Genomic DNA, 23,735 nt, shown 5'->3' with positions numbered 1-23,735 from the left:
TTGATTCGTTTGATTTCCTTAACACCTTTGTTGTATCTACTGAATATTGTGTTTAAGTAAATAGGATCTTTATTTCCAAATTTAATGTCATCATGAATGCTCTGAATAAAAACTGGATATACTGTCCCTGGAGAGTTCTCGGGATAACTCCGGATGTGATTCTTTTTGAAGTATGGAGCATATTTTCTGTCATCATCATCATCAGAAAGTTCACCAGTTGATGTCTTGTTTAACTTTCTTTTTTTCTGAGAATTAGCAGATCCACCACTATCAGAACCCATAGTTGCAGTTATAACTGAAATTCCCTTTAGATAAACTCAATAAACTCAAATTAAAAATCGCAGCGAAAAAAATTGAACCTCCCGCCTCGAAAGTTCGCGCCCTTTTTTTTTTCGACACAGCTGATCCATGAAATGACAGTTTTACTTTTTTATGTTGATTCATGCAAAGATGACAATGATTGTACATTTTATTACTAAGAAAGGCATTGTTTTACAAATATTAACAAACTAGTAATATTAAAATAGTACAAATTTTTCTTGTCTTCGTCTAACAGTGAACGTCATTTGGCTGAAACAACGAACGAACGATGCTATAGATTTATGGTTGGCACCAAAAAGTGTGAAAACATGGAGGACAGAGCCCCGATTACGGTAACTTTTATAACGTCTACAATCCAGACGCGTTTCTGATTCTGCGATACGATTGGTCAAAACAGCTGACGTACGCTGTTGAACGACCAATCGTATCGCAGAATCGAGAAGCGTGTCTGGATTGTTGACGTTAAAAATTACCGTAATCGGGGCTCAGTTTTTCACAGAATCGGCTCCAAATCAAAAGATTTAACATGTCGCACACCTAGATCTAAACTGAGACAACTCAAAAAAGGGCATTTTTCAGGAGGCGAAGAAAACGTATTAGGTACTACATTTTTTGTTAGGGAAGTTATGAAACTCAGTTTTATTTTGGATTATTGATAGGCTGTGAAATGACCCTGTGTATAAACTGGGTCAAAAAATCTATCCTTTTACCTTTGATCGCAGTTTTTTTAGTTGTTACATTTTAGGGGAATGACTTTGTATAAATAATAAAGTACATTTAGACTTGAATCAGTTTTGTTTGGACATTTTGAGAAAGAGTCCTCCTTTTCCACTCTTAAAATTTTTTATATCGCGCCATTTAACTTGATTCGGATTTTCGTCTACAACCAAATTAGTTGCCCACATTTTTTGCAAGATTTTAGTGTCATAAAACTTTTCAAATGTCATCTCTTCCACGTTCTTTGGTCCTCTGTATTTCAAAATTTTAAGATGTGGCTGAGTCCTCTTCCTGCACTATTAAAGTGTTTTCATTGAATGTTTCGATATCCTTAATCATCAATTTAGGAATTGTTTGAGAAAACAGTTCTTTTTTAACACGATTTGGATCAGCATAAGAGATATAAATGAAGATTTCATGACATGGTGAACATGATAGGTGTTTGAGTTTCTTCAGCCACTTTTTCTTAGCATCAGCTGATTGATATGTTTATTTATTTTTTATTTACTTATAATAGACCTTTTTTCTACATTATTTTTTATTTCTACATTATAAAGAAGGTTTTATCTCTTGTGCAGACAACAGCTTATCAGACTATACACTTGTATTACAACTACATTAGTTACTACAGTGTTTAACTTGAAGTGCCGTCGTCTGTACATTGCCATTTTAACTATCTTTACACTCTTCTCTCAAAATATTTAAAAGAAAACGACCTAGAATATTTTTTTCGGAAAATAAAAAAAATATCCACTGCAATTTTTACTTGTCCAACAATAGTAAGTTAACTCAAAACACTCTTCTCAAACACAACAGTTGAACAGTTTGAATAAAACTAACTTTATTTAGAAACAGGGATTATCATACTGTACCTGATTTTAGGTGAAACATGCAAAACTACGCGTTCTGTATAGAAAAACATTGAATTTAAATTTGTTCCAACAAAACTACGCCAACTAGAAATTCACAAGTTGATTCATCAAAACAAACTCAACTCAAAATAGTAACAAAATATAAGTTACTTTATCAAACAAAACTGGAACAAGTCAAAATGATCTGGTTGACTATTGCAGAACAATTCATCAATACTGCTACTACTCAAATTAACTCATTATATCGCACTAATAATACAATAGTGTATCAACTCAAAATCGATAATTTTTCAGAATTAACAAAAAATGTATTACTCACTTCCTATAATAGTTGCAAATTGAATAACTGTTACTGCCATAGGAGCCATTAAACTGAATTGAAATAAATATTATGTTTACAAAAAATTTTAAAAAACACAAATAGTTTAATTATTTAGAAATTTTGAGTTAAGACTCTTTTCGTCCATCAACTTTTTTCAAAATGAAACATTATCTTTAGTTAAATCATTATTGGTGAAATATTTTGTGTTGTTATAGTCTGAATCATATTTTCTTGCTACGGTTTTAACTTAGTTTTTACAATGTATGTTTATCCATTTTCTAATATCCATTGATCAAACTCTGCTTGGGTTGACACTATACATTTGAATAAGATAAGTTGTTTTATATGAACTGTTTATTATTTTATTTTGCATATTAATAAATAAAACCAGATTTTTTTTTATTAAAGATTATAATTCAAGTAAATTCTCATATTTAATCAGTCAGTTACCGGAGTAAACATTAACTAGACATTTAGATAAAAGAACAAATACTTAGACAATTTGACAAACAAACATTTCGTAAAATTAGGTATACAATCTTCTAAAACAAAAATAACAAGTCTTCTTTTTAAACAAACTATTAATTAGTTTATTCTAAACCATTTATCAAAATAAACCTTTAAAAACAAGAATACACAAATGTCAATACAAAACAAAGCATTTGCATAGTACTATTCAAATTAAAAAAAATATACTTAATAATTATTTCAACTTAATTCGTGATTCGTGATAAGTTCGTGATTTTCCTCATCGTGGTGGCTGCTTGTAATACTTCTTGCCATATCAACAAGTACACGGCCACGATGCATACTGAATCTACAAATAAATAAAATTTTGGTCAAATAAATATAATTAAAGCATGTCTGTCACAAATAGTGTATTAACTCTAAATTAATAAAATAATAATTCAAAGTAAGCATTTTTCTCACAACACTTGTACACATTCGAATGAGTTATAGATATTACTGCAATTGACAAATAGATATTATGAATTATAAATTTATAAACCAAACAAAAATCAACTTAACCTCATGACCCAACAAAACTGTATCATATCAAAAACTACTACTCAAATCAATTATAGTGTCGTAAGTAGAAATAAATCTTTAATTATTACTTTTGTAAATTAGTAATAGTGTAATAACTCGAAATAACATCAAGCGCGTGTTTAGGTCAAATCAACAATACTGTGTTAATTCAAAATAAAAATATAAACTTTACATACCTGATTCAGTAATACTGTTGCAACTCAAAATATTACGCCAAGCGGGCACGTGCTCTCTCGATCACTGATGGTCGCAACTAAAGATGACGCAATGTTGCGGGAGGGGAGTGGCAACCGAGATGTCGTAAATAGTGACTTATAGCGCCATCTCTTATCTGTTTTTTGCACTATTCGAACGACGGTTTTGTTGACGTGTGAGGAATTAAATTTACGTGTGTTTATAGTATTATGTCAAGTGCGACGAATTTTGAGTTGATACACTATTGTATTATTAGTGCGATATATTTTCTGCTTAACTGTAACAAATCTAAATATCCCCGTTTGGGGCCGTCCATAAATTACGTCATCGATTTTTTCCGATTTTAGACCCCCCCCCCTACAATCATCCTATCGTCATTTCTTAATGACCCCCCCCCCCTTCTCCCAAAATTGACGTCATTACCACTTTGACAAAATTAAAACATTGCAAATTTGAGAAAAATAGGGTATTATATGATTAAAACACTTGGTTATAGAATCACCTTTTATTATTTTAAATTCACTCTTCAGTTTACGCCATATTTCATCGCAAAGCTTTTGTGCGGCTTGAGGGGTTTTATCAAAATAACGTCTCTTCACAGCAGAAAACAATCGCTGGTGCACTTTTTGTAAGTCAATAACCATCGCGGATCGACTATAGTAATAGATAGCAGTGAAAATAGTTTTCTGATTTTGTTTAACGAATTTGCGTTAAACGCGTGATGACAAAATCTGCGCGGATAAACGTGTTGCATCGTTCACGTCCGCAGGCACAGACCGCAGGACCGCAGCGGTGGCGGTGCGCGCCAAAGACAAAGGAAGCCGACTTATAGTATAAAACAAAGTCGCTTTCGCTGTCTGTCCCTATGTATGCTTAGATCTTTAAAACTACGTAACGGATTTTGATGCGGTTTTTTTTAATAGATAGAGTGATTCTTAAGGAAGGTTTATATGTATAATACATGTAAGTACCACGGGCGAAGCCGGGGCGGGCAGCTAGTATTATATGTAATATTATGTTTATTTATTTTATCTGTAGTTATTACTGTATTAATACATCTATGTTGCATTATGTATGTTTATTATGAGTTATTTTAGTATTGTACGTGCCTTAGCCGCCTCTCACATTTGCAGTCTCACTTACTAGGTGTGCTGGAAGAAATTTCTTTTTAGAAATAATCTTTTTGTACGTGAACAATAAACTATAAATAAATAAATAAGAATGACGTCAATTTCGAAACACCCCCCCCCCCTATCTATCATTTACCGTCATCCGCAGACCAACCCCCCCCCCCCCCCTAATTTAGAATGACGTAATATATGGACGGCCCCTTTTCGTTTATTTTAATACGTGCACTCTCTGATACTAGCGAAGGTCAACTGACAAAACGCTTGTTTAGGTGGAAGGGGTTGACAAGCGTTGATTCAACAAAAGTAAGTTATCGCCATCTAGCGGCAAATGGATCAAGGCTTTATTAAACCTGTTATGTTGGAAAGATGCGTATGATAAGTTGATAACCGAGTATTTGAATACAAGCATAAGTCAAAATTGGCAATTTTTGAGTTGTCTCAGTTTAGATCTAGGTGTGCGATGTGCATTTGGACTGCTTGGCGGGAAAAAGAAGCGTCGTGTTATAGGTGTACCAGAATCTCATGGCAAACAAAAATATTGGAAAAGTGTGTTTTTCATATGGCAATTGTCTATGGTTTAATTGTCACCTGTCAAAGAAAATTATGAAATCTGTCAGCCGCTGCAAAATTTTTGTAATCTCTTCTTGACTATTTGTTATTTTTGTGAAAAAGTCGAAAAAGTTCAAGCAAGGCATATTGTTTTCAATGTGAATTGTAAAATAAGGCATAATTCAAAGTCGATCTTTGATTCTAAAGCGCGTCGTCGAGTTGACAGTAAGTTGGACTGAAATGTTTTGATACATTTAGTTTATTACCCAACTGTGTCAGAAGGAGGGTTGTGTTTTTTTATATTATTCTTACTTAATAGCTGCTTTATCGGGGTTTTCAGGTATATCTCACAAATTGGTGCAGATGTTTTGACCATGCAAAGAAAATTGAAAAAGATTTCATAAAGCAAGATTGAATGATGGAGAAGTTTCCAATTTTTTTCTTTGAAATAAACTTGAAATAAATAGATGTAGAACTAATAATAATTGTGAAATAATCATGAAAATATCTCTACAAATAAATAAGTTACAGGGCCCTAAAGTTGCGCATAACTATTCACGCCATTTTGATCGGTGTATTTGTTACGGTCAAAGTGATAAATGTGAAAATTATGAATAATCGCCGGTTATTATGAATAATTACCGCATGATTTGGTAAATGTGATTAATATGAGGTCATTTATGTGTGTATTAAACTAAATAGGCGGCTTAAGGGTGGCCCAAGGGCCACCCCCGCCGCACCTTAACCTATTTTTCACTTTAAATCAAAACATTATGTTATGGGCATCATGGAAAAGTAATATTATGCAAGAAACATTCCAAACTCATTATGCCAAATTATATTAATATATGATATCAAAACGTTCAAAAGTTTGGTTGTACACGAGCACGTACACAAGATGTTGTTCTCTTTTATGAAATTTGTTACCTACTAAGGTTGAATTATTAAATAATCACTGTTAAATGTGATTAATTTATCACTTTTACCGCGACTGTCGGTGATTATTCATAATAACCGGTTATTATTAATAATTTTCAATTTATCACATTAACCATAACATATTCACACAGTCATTCGGAGTACAAACAGTAAATCACCCCTGATCCAGCCAGTTCATTTTTTTTAAATCTAGCCGTTTTTAATTTTTCAGCTAGGGTCACTCAAGATTCTTTCTTAGTAAAATTTTGTAACCTTTTTTTTAAATAACCCAGACCTGGCCATATACAAAAAGAACGGCACCGCCTATGTTTCAGTTCCACGCGAAAATATGTAGGTAATTTAAATAATTAATTTCTCAGACATTTCTTTTCTCACAGACGATTTATTTAATTTCCAAGACATTTTCCTATGTTAAAAACCTGATGTATAACAACATTCTTCATACACATATCTACCTAAAATGTATATTCGTACTTCATGTTCATTAATATTAGTCATAAAAGTAAAAAATCAAACAGTATCAAGATCGTTTATTCCAATTTCCCCAGTATTGCTCTCAACAAAGTTTATTTTCCCTATTTGCCATGAGATTCTGGTACACCTATAGCAGTTTTGATTTATTTTCTAAAATTCGTGTTTTGCCGTCTAATTAATGGTGGATTATTAAAAGTGTTCGTGAACGTGCATGAGCCAAATGAAACAAAACAGTGCAACATGAGTTTTCAAGTTCCCTCAAGAAGTCCGCGTCCGGTTTCAGTAAAGTGTCACATCTTTACTGAAACTCAAGGTGTAGGGGGGATTTTATCATCTCATCTATCATTAACATTCGTTAATAATTCATCAATTGAATCCTATTTTTCTTGAATTAAAAATACCTACTTGACACTGGCATCAAGTCGGCCTCGATGAGTATTGCCAACAAAAGAAGAAGAAGACCATGTGCATTTTACTGGAGGAAGCGGTTCCTTTTTGGGCGTATTGTAATTTCGTTACGAAAGCGTTAGCCTAAAGTTTTCTGTTTTTCTACCACATAAAGAGCTTCAGGAATGTCCCTGAGATAATCTTTTTCTCTGTAGTTACCCATTCATTGACTGAAAATAAAAATAACCAAGGACACAAATAAAAGATAATCGAATGTTTTAAAATAATAGTTAATTTATTTCATTAGGGTACTTAGGTTATAGCACTAAATACTTAATTTAATTTTTAATTAAATAACTCAATATTTACAACACTTATCGTAGATTTCATATAAAAGCAGATTTTATTAGATAATTGGATTCAAATTAAAATATTAAAATGTAATATTTGGAATGTATAAATAATTATCATTGGAATTTGTACAATGATATTATATAAAAACAATATCATTGAATTTGTACAATTCTGAGAACATATTGATAGCCCATAGTTTACAAATTATGTAGAAAACCCTTTAACTGGTATAGAGAAAAATATTTTTCATTAGTTTTGAACCTTATGCTTTCTCAATAAGGTTCAAAATATGGTGGCAACAATTCTGCCACTACCAGGTAAAGGTTTAATATTAAGGCTTCGCAATGTTTTTAAAACCCTTCCACCCTGACCGATTTTGTAAATTAAATAAACTTAAAAAATTAGCTTAAACAATAAAATAATGAAATTGATGATCCCATAAGTAAAAGTTTTGATGGGTTCACGAAATAAAATTATATTATAACTTAATGAATTAGTTACACATTTAAACAACTCGGGCATTTTTAGACATACTCGTATCATGCAAATTATAACTACAGTGACCCTTCCTGGCGCGCCGCAGTTCACTTAACTTTACATAATATTACTTACCTAGTTACTTTAACATAAACATTTCCATTTTTACTTCACTTCAAAACACATAAGAGTAGTGTTGAATGTACAGAGTAATTATTTACAAGAGGAAACAATGACCAGTGGGTCTAGCTAGACAAAGTGCACATTATAAGTATAATCGCAAATCAGTCGAAAAATGGTCGAAAAGCCTCTTTTTTGTATGGAGTTATGACAGTTTCGATTTTTGATTCGATCAAAAAGTGCAACTTGTCTAGGGGGGTAGATAATCGAATCGAAATCCCGGTATAATTCGATGTCTTATGATTAAGGTACAAGAGATTAAATTTAATATTAACCCCTATGATAGTTATCACAAAGATAAACCTTAATATGCACTGTCTGTCACCACAAATCTACAAGGTACCAAAAAAACGAGTTAAGTAATACATTGCAAAGAGTTTTCAAGACTTCAGTAGGTACTTTGGTTAGCTGAAAGAATGTTGTATTGATAAATAGAATATTTTGGCTTTCAGTCTGTGTTGAGTGCTTATCACCTAAATCTTCATCCATCACTTTGTAGACTTGTAGAGACTATTTTTATTATTCAATGATGCAGTTAAAAATACTTCTTATTTACTCTCTTTCACAAAAACTAGGTTTACTAACAATCAGGCAATCATTAACAGACTTTTAATACTACATAGGTAAGTATTACTATTGGACTACGTACAAAAACAACCATGAGTTTTTATCACATTAAACATGTAAAGAGCCTACAAAAAGCCTAAGGTCATTGTTCCGCGCTTCTAAAGAGGTATTGAATCGAGTCTTCGTGAAGTGCAATAAGCAACATTATGATTCCGCCAGCGAGAATACCCAACACAGCTAAAATTAGATTCATAGTTTTACCATGATTGTTCTCATTGATTTCAGGCACTAGGTCTGCTAAAGCTATGTAAAAGAATGTACCGGCTGTTGCGGCGTAAATCCACTGAGAGGTTGACTCGTGGTCTTCCGCGAGCCATATCCCACCAGCCATTCCCATAAAACTAAGCACTGAGGAAAGTAAATTGTAATATAGAGCGCGTTTTATTGACATTCCAGAGCGAAGTAGCACGGCGAAGTCTCCAAGCTCATGCGGAAGCTCGTGACAAAATACTGCGAGAGCTGTAGCGAATCCGGTAACTGGATCGCCACTAAATGCAGCACCGATTGCCAAGCCATCTGTTAAGTTGTGAAGACCATCGCCCACTATCACCATCAGAGCAGTCGAGGTCATCGGCCGTTCGACTGGCGGCGGAGGTGATCCAGGCATCATTGCGCCTAGCTCGATGGGCTCTATTTGTTTACTTGAATCTGTCTTTATTTCTTCTACTGACTTGCCTTGGGAGTGGTCATGGGAGTGTGAATGACCACCGTGTATGGTTTGCATTATGGCTTCTACGGTATAAAAAAGCAAGATGGTAAGAAATGTGACACTACATTTTAGTACCACTTCCGTTTCCTCTTGCGGTTCTGATGAGGGCCCATGAGATTTCAGTGCGTGCGGCAGAAGATGGAGCAGTGCATCTCCGCATAATGTGCCGACGGCAACTGCCACAAGGAAATGTAGGACGTGGTTGAATATCACCGATTTGAGCATGGGCACTATCGCTACACCCACGAGACCCGTAGCGCTGATGACCAAAATGCTTAAACTCGCGTATATCCATGCTGTAACAACAGAAAGTGTTATTATTTATGTATTCATTGTTGCTGTAGCGTAGTTTATTGTTTACATTAATTAAAACATAGCGTGCATGTCACAAAGTCGTGTCGTTTGAGTAAGTAATATCTCATTCATAAACAAACTACTTACTCCAGTGTCTTTCCAGTTTCGGTGCGGGTGCTTCCGTTTTGTAACAGGAGCGTTGATCCAGTTGATAGACGAGCGCTGGACACATCTCCAAGAATGTTTTGGGCTCGATGGTGATGACACCCGGCTCGTTCTCCATTCCGTACACTTCTAAAATTTCTTTTGGTGATAGACATGACTTCCTCAAAATTGGTTCTCCTGAAACAAAAATGTGTCTAGTATTATACTGTCTATTAAAGTATTAAACTCCTCAATCTCGATGAACTGCGTAACGGCAGCGCTGCTAACCGGAACCTCGTCCAGTAGAGTTAATATTCTGAATGGGACTTAAAAGAGGGCCTTGGGCTTACAAGGGTCGGGACTAGGGATTGCAATCGAATATTCGAATATTCGAATTTTAATTTCAAATTAGTATTCGAATAGTAAATTTACATGTATTCGAATATTCGAATATTACAAAAATAAATAGAAAATATAGAAAGAAGACGACTTAGTGTTTGCAAATGCAGTCGGAGGCATCAGATACATATCACCAACTAAAAGAACTAGTCATTGATGCTTCCGACAGCATTTGTGAACACTAAGTTGTCTTGTTTCTATCTTTTCTGTTCATTTTTACGTAGTTGTGTTTTTTGTTTTTTCAATCATATTTTTATTATTCGCAACTTTGATACAAATAGTATAAAAGAGGCGATAGAGCGAAACCAAGATTCCAAATAATTTGAAAGAGACGACTCTATTGAGCAAATGTTAGCTGACGATGCTGAAGATGGCGGACGATAACGTCAAACAAAAGCCAAGGTACTGGGTGAGATCGAAAAGATTTATGGACAGCTAATTACCTCCAAACCTGTTAATAGCTCAGCAATAGACGCAAGAGCTAGGTTAACGCGACACTATACCAAAGACATCCCGTATATCAGCCTATACGAGATTAGGAAGGCTCTCAAACAGCTAAAGAACAACAAGGCACCAGGTGATGACGGAATAACCTCGGAGCTTCTGAACGCAGGTGGAACATGGAAACTCGTTCAGATACTCTTTAACTCCGTCTTACTTCAGGGAACAACGCCAGAGGCATGGGATAAAAGCGTGGTGGTGCTCTTCTTGGACTATGAGAAGGCCTTTGATTCGATCGAGACTTAGGCAGTGCTGCAGTCTCTCCGGCGAGGGCGATTCCTCTGCGGCGATGCGTGAGATAGGGTGATGTTATATCTCCGAAACCGTTGACGGCTGCATTGGAAGACGCTTTCAAGCTCCCTGAATGGAAAGAATTCGGCATAAATACCTATCAATGGCAAATACATCACTCAGCTGCGGTTTGCTGACGATATTGTGGTCATGGAAGAATCGCTTGAAGACCTCGGCACAATGCTCGAAGACCTTAATCGAGTCGCCCAACAGGTAGGCCTTCGGATGAACATGGAAAAAACAAAGCTTATGTCCAACGTCCATGTTTCGGTTAGAGCTCGATCCTCGAGACAGTTGACAAGTATGTCTACCTCTGAAAAACGATTCGGCTAGGTAGATCAAATTTCGAGAAAAAGGTAAATCGTCGAATCCAACTCGACTGGGCAGCCGACAATAGAATAGGCCTTATAAATAAGCTCAAAGTTGCACAGCGTGCTATGGGGAGGGCTATGCTCGGTGTTTCTTTACGACATCGAATCAGAAATGAGGAGATCCTAAAGATTTCTTTCTTTCTTCTTTCTTAAACGAACTAAAGCCGCTGACATAGCCCAACGGATTAGCAAGCTGAAGTGGCAATGGGCAGATCACATAGTACGCAGAACTGATGGCCGATGGGGCAGCAAGGTTCTGGAGTGGAGGCCACGTACTACAAAGCGCAGCGTGAGACGTTCACCCACAAGGTGGACTGAGGATCACATATAGGTAGCGGGAATTTAAGGCTCTGGATACAGGCCGCTGCCAACCGGTCATTGTGAAAGTCATTGAGAGAGGCCTATGTTCAGCAGTGGACGTCCTATGGCTGAAATGATGATGGTGATGAGAATTTTATAACTGTTTTAAAAACTATATTGTTAAATAGTTAAAATATTCGTTCCTAAAGCAATAAAAACATTGATATTTTAAGTGCTTTTTCATTTTTTTGAAAATATTCGAATATTCGAATAATATTCGAATATCACTGAAAAAATATTCGAATATTCGAAATGGAAAACTATCGAATATTTGCAATCTCTAGTCGGGACTCGGGTCGAGAGCCGTGTGCGCAGGCGAGCTCTCAGTTGCCTTGCTCGACGTTCTCTCCTAATAGGATAATCACGCGCTCATAAATGGCAATCACACTATCCGTCCGTCTTGTTGTTAGGTATTATACTTTATTGACCTTTTTCAAGATGAAACTCAATGAGATAGGAAATGAAAACATTATTGTGAAAATAAAAACCAAGTAAACCATAAAATAAAGTGTAATCTGTATTCCTATCCAATTATTGCGGATTTAAATAACAAATACCTGCATAGGTATACCGGTCAATACATTCATTCATAGGTAGATACCTACCTCCGGTTGGGTTCAACGAGAAAGTGCGAGATCAAACTGCTGCATCACTTTCTACGAATGCCTTCCACTTGTAACACCGGATTGGAAATATTTGTTATTGTCAATTTATAATTAGCAGTTGAATGAATGCAACAGTATACAGGTACAGGGTAACTGGAACTGAACCCGCCATAGCTAATATACGTATAGAGGAGGTCATTTGCTAATTATTAAACCTTACTTTCTAGACTAAAGTTTTATAGTTTAGGAGATATGTCAATTTTTATACTTTTTTCAGATTTTTTTCCGAAATTTTACTTAAAAACTGCTTTTTTTTTTCTCGCATGATTTTAACAGATTTTTTTATTTGATACTAATATCGAATAAACCTTTAGTCAAATAAAATAAATTTCAGATCCAGATAATGATTGCATAACTAGTTATGAGCCGCCAAAGTTCAACAAAAGTACAAACCACGATAAAAATTCAAGTTCGAATTCGATTAAAAAAAAAACTGTTGGTGATAATGGATTGCCAATGATCTGAAAAATATCTCTACCTTCTCTTCTTTCTAAATCTATGTAAGTAGGTAGGTACCGTAGAATGGGGTTACTTTGGCCAATTTTGAACTTTGAAGGTCCATATCTTTTGTGGGTGTAAAAGCATACAAAAAAAAGTCTAAAAATCGGTTTTTATAGTACTCTCGATTCGTGTAATAAAAAATGAAAAAATATAGCTCAATTTTGAGAAAAAAAATAGAAAGTATGTGATCAAAGCTAAAAGAAGAATGGGGTTACTTTGATATCCCCAGATTTTATTGCGTAAATAGAAAGTAACCACAATTATAATACCAATAGATTTTAAAAAATCAAAATCTGCCAACGGGATAAATAGTTATTGACATTTTTGTCATATGGGGTAACTTTGATCTAGTAAAAGTCATCAAATAATTAACAGTATTTCGTTACTAAAATGTTGGTATTAAAATTTTAGCATTCAATCAGTATTATTTATTGATTTTACAAACGAAAAGAACTTAGAAATAGTTAAACTTTACAAAATAAATTTTAAAAAATAATTATAAAAATAATTTGTCTTAAAAAAATCAAAAAAATTAAATTTATGCATCAATACAATAAGAAAAGTCATATAAATTCACTTAAGTCATACAAGTTCTGCAATATCAATATAAAAAAAATTGGACACATTCAACGTTACTATCCAGAATTGCAAAAGGCTTTGGTTTTGGCAGGTAGATTAATTATTTCACTTCTCCTAATTTCAGATATATCATCGCGAACCAATTTGAATTCTTTTTTATATTCCAAAAATTTGAAACCTTCGACTACCAGTGGATATTACCATTTAAAGAGGAGTATAGTCTCTGGGGATAATTTGATCATTTTTGATCAATCTCGCACCATAACCCTATCAATGACACCCCGCATCAAACAAACTCAAGTCATTCCATTATCTTTGAAGTTAGAAAAACATTAAGCACTGTAGGTATGGGATAATCGATCATAGGCTTCATGATGGAGTATATCTAGAAATTTCATTTTACTATCACATAAATAAGTACACATGAAGTTTTGCAACACAATTATTTAGCTATAAATAGAGAATAATATTATATTAACCTTTTTAATTAAAATTATAGGCGAATTTCCCGCGTGTTCTCAAAAAAGGAATTGACAGTTCTTCAGTGTTACTAATCTAAAAAAAAAACTACCAAATTGCGTTTCGTTTTACGCAATTCGTGATTTTATACAAAATGGAAGTTTCGATCAAAGTCATCCCGTGATTCAAAGTAACCCCATTCTACGGTACCTACTGTGCTTATGAGAATTTTATAGTTTACATAAATCATTGATATCTAAGGTGGCATGTTCCAAGTAGGTTATTACAGTTACGCAAAAAATGATCTTATACAAACTGCGAGCCACGGAATTGCAATTTATGGGAATTAGTTACACCTTGAAAATAAAATGAGTGGACAGTTCGATTGAGCGTAAAAAATGTTCAGATAGCATAGTATTTTTTTGGCGTTAGTAAGTTGGAAGATTGCTTCCGCGAATTTATGTAAAAGTAGATGAGGTCACTGGCTTTAATATCAATGGACACACTTAATACTGGTATTAGATGTTTGCTTCACTAAAATACATAACATAATAATTGAGATAATAGGTGCGATTGTGGTCAAATACCTGCCTTGTCTAGCATAAAAAAAACAAACAAAGCCTTATTAGACTGACGGTGATATCAATACCTTGAAATATAGATAATACATAAGTCGCATTAAAATATTTCCCACTCACAGGACAACTTACGATAAGTTACGATGACGAATAGCAAATTAGAAATCCTGAGTGATTTATTAGATTAATTAGATCACGTGAAGATTGTATTGCAAATATTGCAATTTGCAACTACATTGTATGAAGTAAATGTCTCTCAGGTGTCTTAGGAGCCTTATCTAGGAATAGGTGCTTAGATATTTTAAGGGGGAAGGCCATTGGCCAACTCTATCACAATGACCACTTCACTCAAGGATCACGGTGCCTAGTCATGAACGAACACTTACTTGAATGAAAAATCATTTCCTCCTTTTCTTTAATTTGCATCTCAAGGGTATAGTAAAAATCGTCAACGAAACCTTGAACAATGTAATTAGTCATTTAATTTTCATAGTACCTGTCTCGTACCTTAGTGTGTCATCATATGTTTTTTGCCTTGTTGATTCGACATTTTGTAAGCAATAGCACAGTGATCACTTGTGTTATTTCCATAGATTGTCCATCAATTGCATTCTATCAGCTGTTTATCGTCTTAAACAAACCTACGCTCTATAACTCCTTATAGTTCTGGTGATAAAACATGGCAACATTGTTGTGCAGCAAATCAGATTACACATAACTCTCGAAAATCGTGCTTTTTACAACTAAGTAAATAGGTAATAGTATGATGTGCTCGACTGTAGGTACTAATGTTGCGCGAAGCAAGTTGATTTTCTTGGCATTAATGCACTTAATATTTTGAACTTTCTTGTGGCATTAATTCGGTACTTTAACTTTAATCAGTGGTTACTTATAGCCTGTTTGTTGGAAATTATTATGATTAAATTTTGCTTTTGCCCCAAAGCAGTTAAAGCTTTCCCCGTGCCTATTATTTTCGAGCTTAAAAGCTGGTCGGTGAAGTTCGAAAAACTAAAAAACTACGTCTTTCCTACTTATTGAATTGAAGTCGCCGCGCAGTTTTTTTCAATAACCTACCTAAAGAGAGTTAATAAAGAAGAAGACTTACTAGATGGTGATCTTTTATGCCGGTGCTGCGTATCGTGAATCTGCTTAAAGGTGCCGTTGATGCGGTGGAGCGCCAGGTCGTGTGGGGAGTTGAACACCTGACCTCCAAGCCCGAGGCTGTCTAGCAGATGTTCGAAGCCCTGTAATAAATGAAAAGAGCTTTTATTTCATTGTGAAAAGTTCGTGTGATGAAAAGGCACTTAAAATTATCATACGGGAGTAACGGGAGAAAGCTAGCAAAAGAATTAATTTAGTTTTCTTTTCTGTATGACTGCAGTCCTGGTTTACAAATTAACTTTTCTAGTAATTTCAACTCGTCTCATAACAACTCTTCTATACAAGTGTTGTATGATTGCTCAGTTAGATGGATGGAATATGGACCAATGCAATTGTGTTTCATAGTAGACTCACACTACAGACTTTAATGGTGTGATCGACCAGTATGTTGAGATATTATATCAAGCGTGTGAGATAATGAATTCCTTTTATTACTAAACTATCTCATTATTCAGCGTATCTTTGATCTACATTAATACAGATGTCGCACATCAGACATTATTTTGTCGCAAAATAGCCCTTAATACAACTAAGTAAGTAGGTACGTAAGAAGCCACAATGGTAGCTTGACGCGCCGTCATATAAGTTACTCAATGGTAGCATTTTAATCGCACAAATTGTAAAACAAGGAGCAATGCCAAGTTGAAGGTTGCTAATATGATAATAATACTTGTTACTTGCGTAGATAGATTTATTACTTAAGATATCCTTAATCTGTGTTAAACGCCGCATGCGTTAATTATTTGTAAGTGATATAATATTACTTAGGTGTGTGTAGATTGTATCGTAACGAATTACACGTCGTGCGTAATGTAGGTATAGTTTTATAGCGACCGTTATGAAACATATGAATTGAGAAAACTTGTCACTTTTATTTATAACTACGCTAGCCGCCCGCGACTTCGTACACGTGTATCCCGTTTTACCCCCTTAGGGGTGGAGTTTCGTAAAATCCTTTCTTATCGGATGCTTACGTCATAACATCTAGCTGCATGCCAAATTTCAGCCCGATTCGTCCAGTGGTTTTGGCTATGCGTTGATAGATCACTATGTCAGTCAGTCAATCAGTCAGTCAGTCACCTTTGAGTTATAATATATTTAAATATTCTGTGCTTTTATAACTATCTGTTTATAGCTATAACAAAAAGCGCCACTATAATTTAGGTAAATAATGAATGTAAAATATTAATACAGCTTTATTTAAGTTTTAGTAGTAAAATTAATACCTAAATCGCGCCTGGGAGTGCTGGGTTTTAGCTATACTTAAACGTTTTTATTTTATTACCATTATTAATAAAATATTTGTGCACTCATTTAAATTAAATATTACATAAACTTACAAAGCCTTCAAACTAATTGCACTTCTCATATACTATCACAGTCGCCAATTAAGTTTACTTAATATTATGAATTTTGCAGCAATAAACTTTAAGCACTCATAAAATCAAGAAATCGATTGTGTTGTGGTATTAATACGTTATGGTATACAAAAATAGGATATAGTACCCACTATGTATAAATGTATAGACTTGGAACTAATCCTACAATAGGGAGACTAAAATCTTCATGCTTTTTAGTCAAGTGACATCTGCGACGAATCGCAATGCCAGAAGGCCTCGTATTGATATTTGAGCGTTGCGAAGTAGTGGAGATTGATAATTACCAGTAGATAATAATGTTTTTTCCCCATTTTATTAAAAAATCTATCCTCATCCAGGTTGAATGGAAGGGGTTGCCTCCTACTGAAAAGACTAAATTGTTCTGTTGCAACTTTTAGTTGACAGTTTTTGTGTGGTGTAAGTACAGCGTCAATACAGAGACTATTTAATTTTGTTGATGTCACAGTGTTGTTTATCTTAATGTCCCTCTAAAAACATAGTTTTCATCTATCTACTTATATTTTCAGCCTAGTTGCGGTACGCTTTCTTTTACAGATACATACTTAAGTAAGGTAGTTTATTATACCTCTGGAAAATTTTCTGTAAAAGATTGTTAACTAATTCACATGTCGCATACGAAATATAAAGAATACTTACATTAACTATTTATCATGACATCCTATTGAGTAAAGAAGACTAATATTTTGGCGCCTGAAAGTTTTAAATAATTTCATAATGTTTTTTTTTCTTTACCTTGACTTTACACCTACACGCTATTTCCAATCGAGCATGCAACATTTCCACGTACGATCTGATTATTAAGATATTTGAAAACATAAAAGTGAATAATTGTTTGTCACGGTTGACTCGGCGATTAACTCGTTCGGCCGAGACAGCGAGCATTCTACACATACATATTTACAAATAACTAAGTAAGCAATGCAGCGCAAGTCGAAATGACCGGACCAGAGCGAATGCGCTAGTTTTATCATGCAAATAAAGTTAAGACGTCTGAATATTGTGTTGATTTGTAAAAAACAATGGAGTAAATTACTGTACTCGTAGTTTGAGATAGCGTTGCCATGACTTTTTGACAGTTCCAAAGGTAGTCCCTTGAATATTCCATATTAGTCCCAAAAAAGGGATGATGACATCACACGTACATTTATCCCCGGTTAGTTTCAGATGCTACTAGTAGGTAGGATGCTTATGTGTGAATCCAATTTTCATTACAGGGGTCTGAGTAGCACCACTATAATATCAGACGGACTGAGTAGTCTAGACTCCTATTATGAAGACCAAAGTCAGGAATTGTTTATTACAATAAAATAAATAAGTAAAGATAATTGAATGAAAGTTACACTAAAACTATTTATCGATCATCTGTGTCATCATACTAATAAGTAGTAGGTACTTACTTAATTTTAATCGAACATAACTGTACATTAGGTACATATTTATAGATGAAAATTGCAATAATCATACAAACAAGTCGTATAATACCGATCGTTTTGAGCAATACCCTCCTGTTCATTTTATGTTCGCTCCGGCGAAACATCTGTCGAGTTATGCCCGTGTTTATCTTTTCTGTATGTGAACAATAGTCATGAGGTATAATTTTTCGCAGTTTCAATAGTCTAGAAATAAAAGGAATTGGGCTTACAATCGAGTTACGCAGTCCACGATGAGATACGAGTACTACGATATCTGTAGCTACACCGAGCACGATTCAAAAATGTTTGATTTATTGCGTTACAAAGGTCATAACTATAAACGTTTACCTACGCTATGAATTAAATATATATTTTCTATTTAGAATATTAAATTGTGATTTAAAACAAGTTAAAACTGTTAAAAACTTAGGTACGCACACACACATGTATCCGTATAGGTACCCTATTAGATAACGACAGCATTTAAATCAAGGTAACTTTGAAAAATTATGTAACTACTTAAATCATTAAACAGCCCACAGACTTTCAATTTCAGTGTCACTTAAAAATGAATTTCATGAATTTTACAGAAACTTAAAAAATCGCTGATTGCATAATGAAGAAATAGCAAAATAACCAAGGTATTAAATGGTAGGTGCATTATGGTAAAGTACAATTCATTACGTTAAAATTATAATAATAATTACTTATTATACTGAACGCAAAAATCTTATTATGTCGTCATAAAAGTAGAAAATCATAATCTTATTCATTTTCAGAAACACTTGTCAGTGTTTTCATATGAGCACTATTGTAAGTTAAATATTCATTTTACTAATTAAGTGTCTGTGTACTTCTATAAAGATTGGATAGAAACATTACTGAATATTAAACGAACAAGATAAAAGTCGCGTGTTTACATGATTAAGATTACCGAAGAAATCTCTCTATCGAATGCCTACAATACCGATCGCACTGCACGCTCCCTTTTTTCAATACTGGTTGTGATATCGAAGTGACCATAAAGAGTATCTAGGGCGGAACAATTTTATTAAGTTGTCGCGGAGACTCGAATCTGCGCCTTCCGCAATGAACTACGAGACCAACACGACCCATTACCGACTTGTTGTATAAAACCCCACGCTGCAATCGAAGAATCGTGTTTATATAATAGTAGACTATGCGCAGAGACCTATTCAAATGATCAATCAGACAAATAGTACACTAAAACAAACCAAACTTCAGTTCGTACGGTGAAAGAACAATGATTCTTATGTTATGAGAACCTACCTGTTTCCAGCATAACTAACTCATGTTATAATACAGGAAATACAACCAAACTAAGTCAGTCAGTAGTAAGTACGATAGATTTAACCAAATAAAGATAAGCAGGTACCTTTTCGATTTTGATAAGGAAACTATCATTTATTAAACTTAAAGTTCATCGAACTTCCGTTTACGAAATAGGGAAAGGTGTGATTGGAAAATTTTATATGCAATTGGAAATTTTCGTCAAGATTGATTACAAGAAGTTGCTTTGCATAAAAAGCATCAAACGTGAACATCAATTTTATCATGATTAAATAATCAACTTGCGATAAGTCGATATAAACAAATTGAATTTAAGAATTTACAACTGGTCTTAGATAGTGTTATAATCATTGCAAATTATTTTTAATAAAGATGAACACTCACCTCGAATGTGATGACTCCTCTGTCACCGTATTTGTCGAATATTTTGTCAATGAAGTATCTTTCGGCGTCGAGGGTTCCATTGACGCCGTAAGTGGTGTTGGCGTCCAGCGTGTTACTGGCATCGCGGTCGGAGGATGCGACGCTGACGTCGCTGGCGGCGGTGGCGAGAGACGCCACCAGGGCTACGACGGCGCAGGTCGTGAGCATGGTCGCGACTGAGCAGGCTGTGCGCCCGCGCCGGCGCCTCGCACGCTATCAGCGGCCCGCGCGGCGACTGCGCCTCCGGCTTCGCGCACGTAACAATGACACGACTGCCAGCCCGCGCAACTGCAGACTCCTCGCGCTGTTTTGTTTGTTTATTTTCGAGATAATTATCAGCGAAATCGCGTTTAGTTTGTTGATAGCAATAGCAAGCGTGCTCGTTTCTTGAGTCGAAGTGTGCGTCTGAGACTTTCACCCTGCGCTCGCTGGTCTCGACTAGGCCGGTTTGACACCGTTACTGATAAAATAAGTTGTATTATTTACGTAGTGGCCGGCCGATGCGAACGATTTGCGAATGATTGAAGTGGTCGGGTTCAAGGTGCGCACATGTCATTCATGTTGCCGTTCCATTTGAAAGTGCACCTAGCGGTTCATAGCTCAAGCTAAGTGATCAATTATTGTGTTGAATTAGTATGAGACACTTGTGAGAGAACTGGTTTAAAAGCCCCAATTTATCCAGCTATGAAAACACATGTGGCGCAGATATTTGCCTACGTCGGTTTTATATCTACTTGAAGACTGTTGACCAACGGTATCAATAAGATCGTTTAGGACGTCCATATCAATTTTATTGTTGATCGAGACCGCGCCACGGTGTCATTTTGTGTACTTGTAAAATAGGTAGGTAAGGATCGCATGAGGTTATGATCAAATTTTGTAAGGGACAAATTAGTCGTATACGAGTTTCCCGTCCCCCAATAGCCGACGTCTTTCATTGCTGGATTATAGGTATTTTTCTTACCTAGGTATACCACCAAACCTCTTCATATTTTTTCCAATCCCTATTAGCATTTCCAGCCTGAAACTGGATATCAATCTTAGCATAAAGTGCCTAGGGACTTTGTTATTGTAACTTAAAATTTCTCTTTCGTAGAGTTCGAAGGTGAGGTACACGTAATACGTAGCTTATATGGTATCCGCGTTGAATTGCCAAGTCGGATCTCCTCTTCATAGGGTGACGGGTCATATAGGTGACGAAGTTGTGTTGTCGACAAAAGATGATTTAGAGATATATTTAAAATACATATTATTTAATATTTTATAGCACTGAAAACATTACTTCCTAATACAAATCAACATAACTAACATAAGTAGGTATTATTGGTAGTTTCAAATAGGTATCGTAGGTATGAACGATTATGGTTTTGATTTGATTTGACTTCTAATTTTCATATCACTCCAGTACTACTTATACGCAGCTGAAGTAAATGTAGCGTGTCGTTTAGCGCTGTAAAGTCATAAAAAGAGTTATTTTCCCGCTTTTTAATCGTTACCTAATTACTAAAACCATTTTAATTTACAACTCCTTGTGATAAATTAGTAAATACAATATCAAAAAAACCATTTATTCGTTAAGTACATAATTAACATGCAAATAATTAATTGATAGCCATTAATAAAATGAGTAAACCACGAAAGTCGTTGGACCTAATTTATACACACTAGGAAATTGTTTGGTTTTAGTTTTAAAATATTGAAAAAGTACTCTCAGATGGGACTTGAACCCATAAGTTTTCACTTGCATGTTACCATGAAATGGAAGTAATAAATACAAGGCAATTAATATGTACTAGCCACGCCAGACTATTTCAAAATTATAACTTCTAAGTAAGCATCAGTTAACCGGTTTTTATGTGACAAAGAACTATTAAAATTTTAATAGACTGATGATTTGTTTGCTTTGTTGCAAATAACGAGGCTAGTTTAACTCTTAATTTTGGCGAAGCAATGCAATCGTCAACCAAAACACGCATGCGCGCGATTAGTATTCACAAGGCGTGGGAGAACGTGCGCTTCCTACAGCATGCTCAATAGCGTTGTAGCAGCTTCTTTGACAAAAATTGCAAGGTGTTTCTCAGGAATTTCACCTATTTTAGTACTGAAAAGAAGTAAGAAACCTAACACAGCACTCAAAATTTTGCATACTTTTCTTTGTAATTTTGTGAATTTACTCGTACTTACCTACTTCACTAATTACTTTTAAATAATTATTTTATTAAACTTTTGTGTTTCTGTACAATATTTCTACTAAAACAAACAAGGAATTGTGAGAAGTAACGACCGACATGTTGCAAGGTCAAAAAATAATGTTCCAATTGTAAAATCAAAGCATGAAACATGCTTGAAACAAAATAATGTAGAGTTTGAAGCATCATAACATAAAGCCAGTACCTAACTACTTGCCATACCGTTGAGTTTACGTAATTATGTAGAAAGTGAGTGCGCTTTACATCACTCATTAAATATACAACGTCACTTAACTGCTGATTATTACCGACAGCGACAATGTTACTATAGTAGTTGATCAATTTTTTATTGTAAATTTCGTTCGTGGCAGATTGAAATACGCTGTCGTCATTAACGATGATATTATCCCAATCCTAATCCCAACTAATATTATAAATGCGAAAGTAACTCTGTCTGTCTGTCTGTCTGTTACGCTTTCCCGCTTAAACCTCGCAACCGATTTTGATGAAATTTGGCATAGAGATAGTTTGAGTCCCGGGAAAGAACATAGGATAGTTTTTATCCCGGTTTTTGAAACAGGGACGCGCGCGATAAAGTTTTTCTGTGACAGACAAAATTCCACGCGGGCGAAGCCGCGGGCGGAAAGCTAGTGGCTAATAAATAGACATTGGTAGTCCTTGCTTCCCGAGAATTCCTACTCCCCCATGCTGCTCTACAAAGTTTATATTCTAGCTTTTTTCATAAAATATAATCATCATCATCATCATTTTAGCCACAGGACGTCCACTGCTGAACATAGGCCTCCCCCAATGATTTCCACAATGGCCGGCTGGTGGCGGCCTGCATCCAGCGCCTTCCCGCTACCCTTATGAGGACGTCGGTCCACCTTGTGGGTGGACGCTGCGCTTTCCGGTACGAGGCCTCCACTCCAGAACCTTATCACTCACTGCCAATCGAGCCCAGTCAGACAAATTTCCATTCTACAACTCCATAAAACTATTTATGGACTGTTTGGTCATTCTTCGAGTTATGTAATACAAGGAGCTTGACTAAATATAACATGCCTACCTAAAATTGCGCTATCCGCCTCTCAATTTGTATCCCCTTCGTATGATTGTTGGTTCAAGGCACAGAAAACAGTAGAGTTATTATCATTTTTTAAATTTCACTCGATATAGTTGCATACTTTTAATATTTTTTGTATGGAACACATCTGAAGGATCTTAATTTCCATCAAGCTAAACAAAAATTTTAATTTTATGTTTTTTTTACCTCACCCCAAATATTATAGAGTGCTTGGGCCATGCCCAGATATGCTGGTCACTAATAACTATAAAAATCAACCATAATTAGAATGGAATTAGTTTGCTTTGAACATAGTTATCAATGTGTC

General features: G+C 35.1%; 1 protein-coding gene across 1 annotated transcript; it reads right to left on the bottom strand.

The window, feature by feature from the left end:
- Positions 1-7,230: 7,230 nt before the first annotated feature.
- On the bottom strand, positions 7,231-20,801 carry LOC135087751 (zinc transporter ZIP10). Its single transcript, XM_063982530.1, has 4 exons — positions 20,114-20,801; positions 15,551-15,689; positions 9,745-9,939; positions 7,231-9,599 (listed from the first exon to the last, which is right to left on the bottom strand). Exons 1-4 carry the CDS (start codon positions 20,318-20,320, stop codon positions 8,677-8,679), a joined length of 1,464 nt encoding a protein of 487 aa, XP_063838600.1. The 5' UTR covers positions 20,321-20,801; the 3' UTR covers positions 7,231-8,676.
- Positions 20,802-23,735: the final 2,934 nt, after the last annotated feature.

This window comes from Ostrinia nubilalis, chromosome 3, assembly GCF_963855985.1.
Source record: "Ostrinia nubilalis chromosome 3, ilOstNubi1.1, whole genome shotgun sequence".
Taxonomy (NCBI): Eukaryota; Metazoa; Arthropoda; class Insecta; order Lepidoptera; family Crambidae; genus Ostrinia; species Ostrinia nubilalis.
The sequence above is the reverse complement of the archived record's forward strand: the minus strand, read 5'-3'. Positions and strand labels throughout refer to the sequence as shown.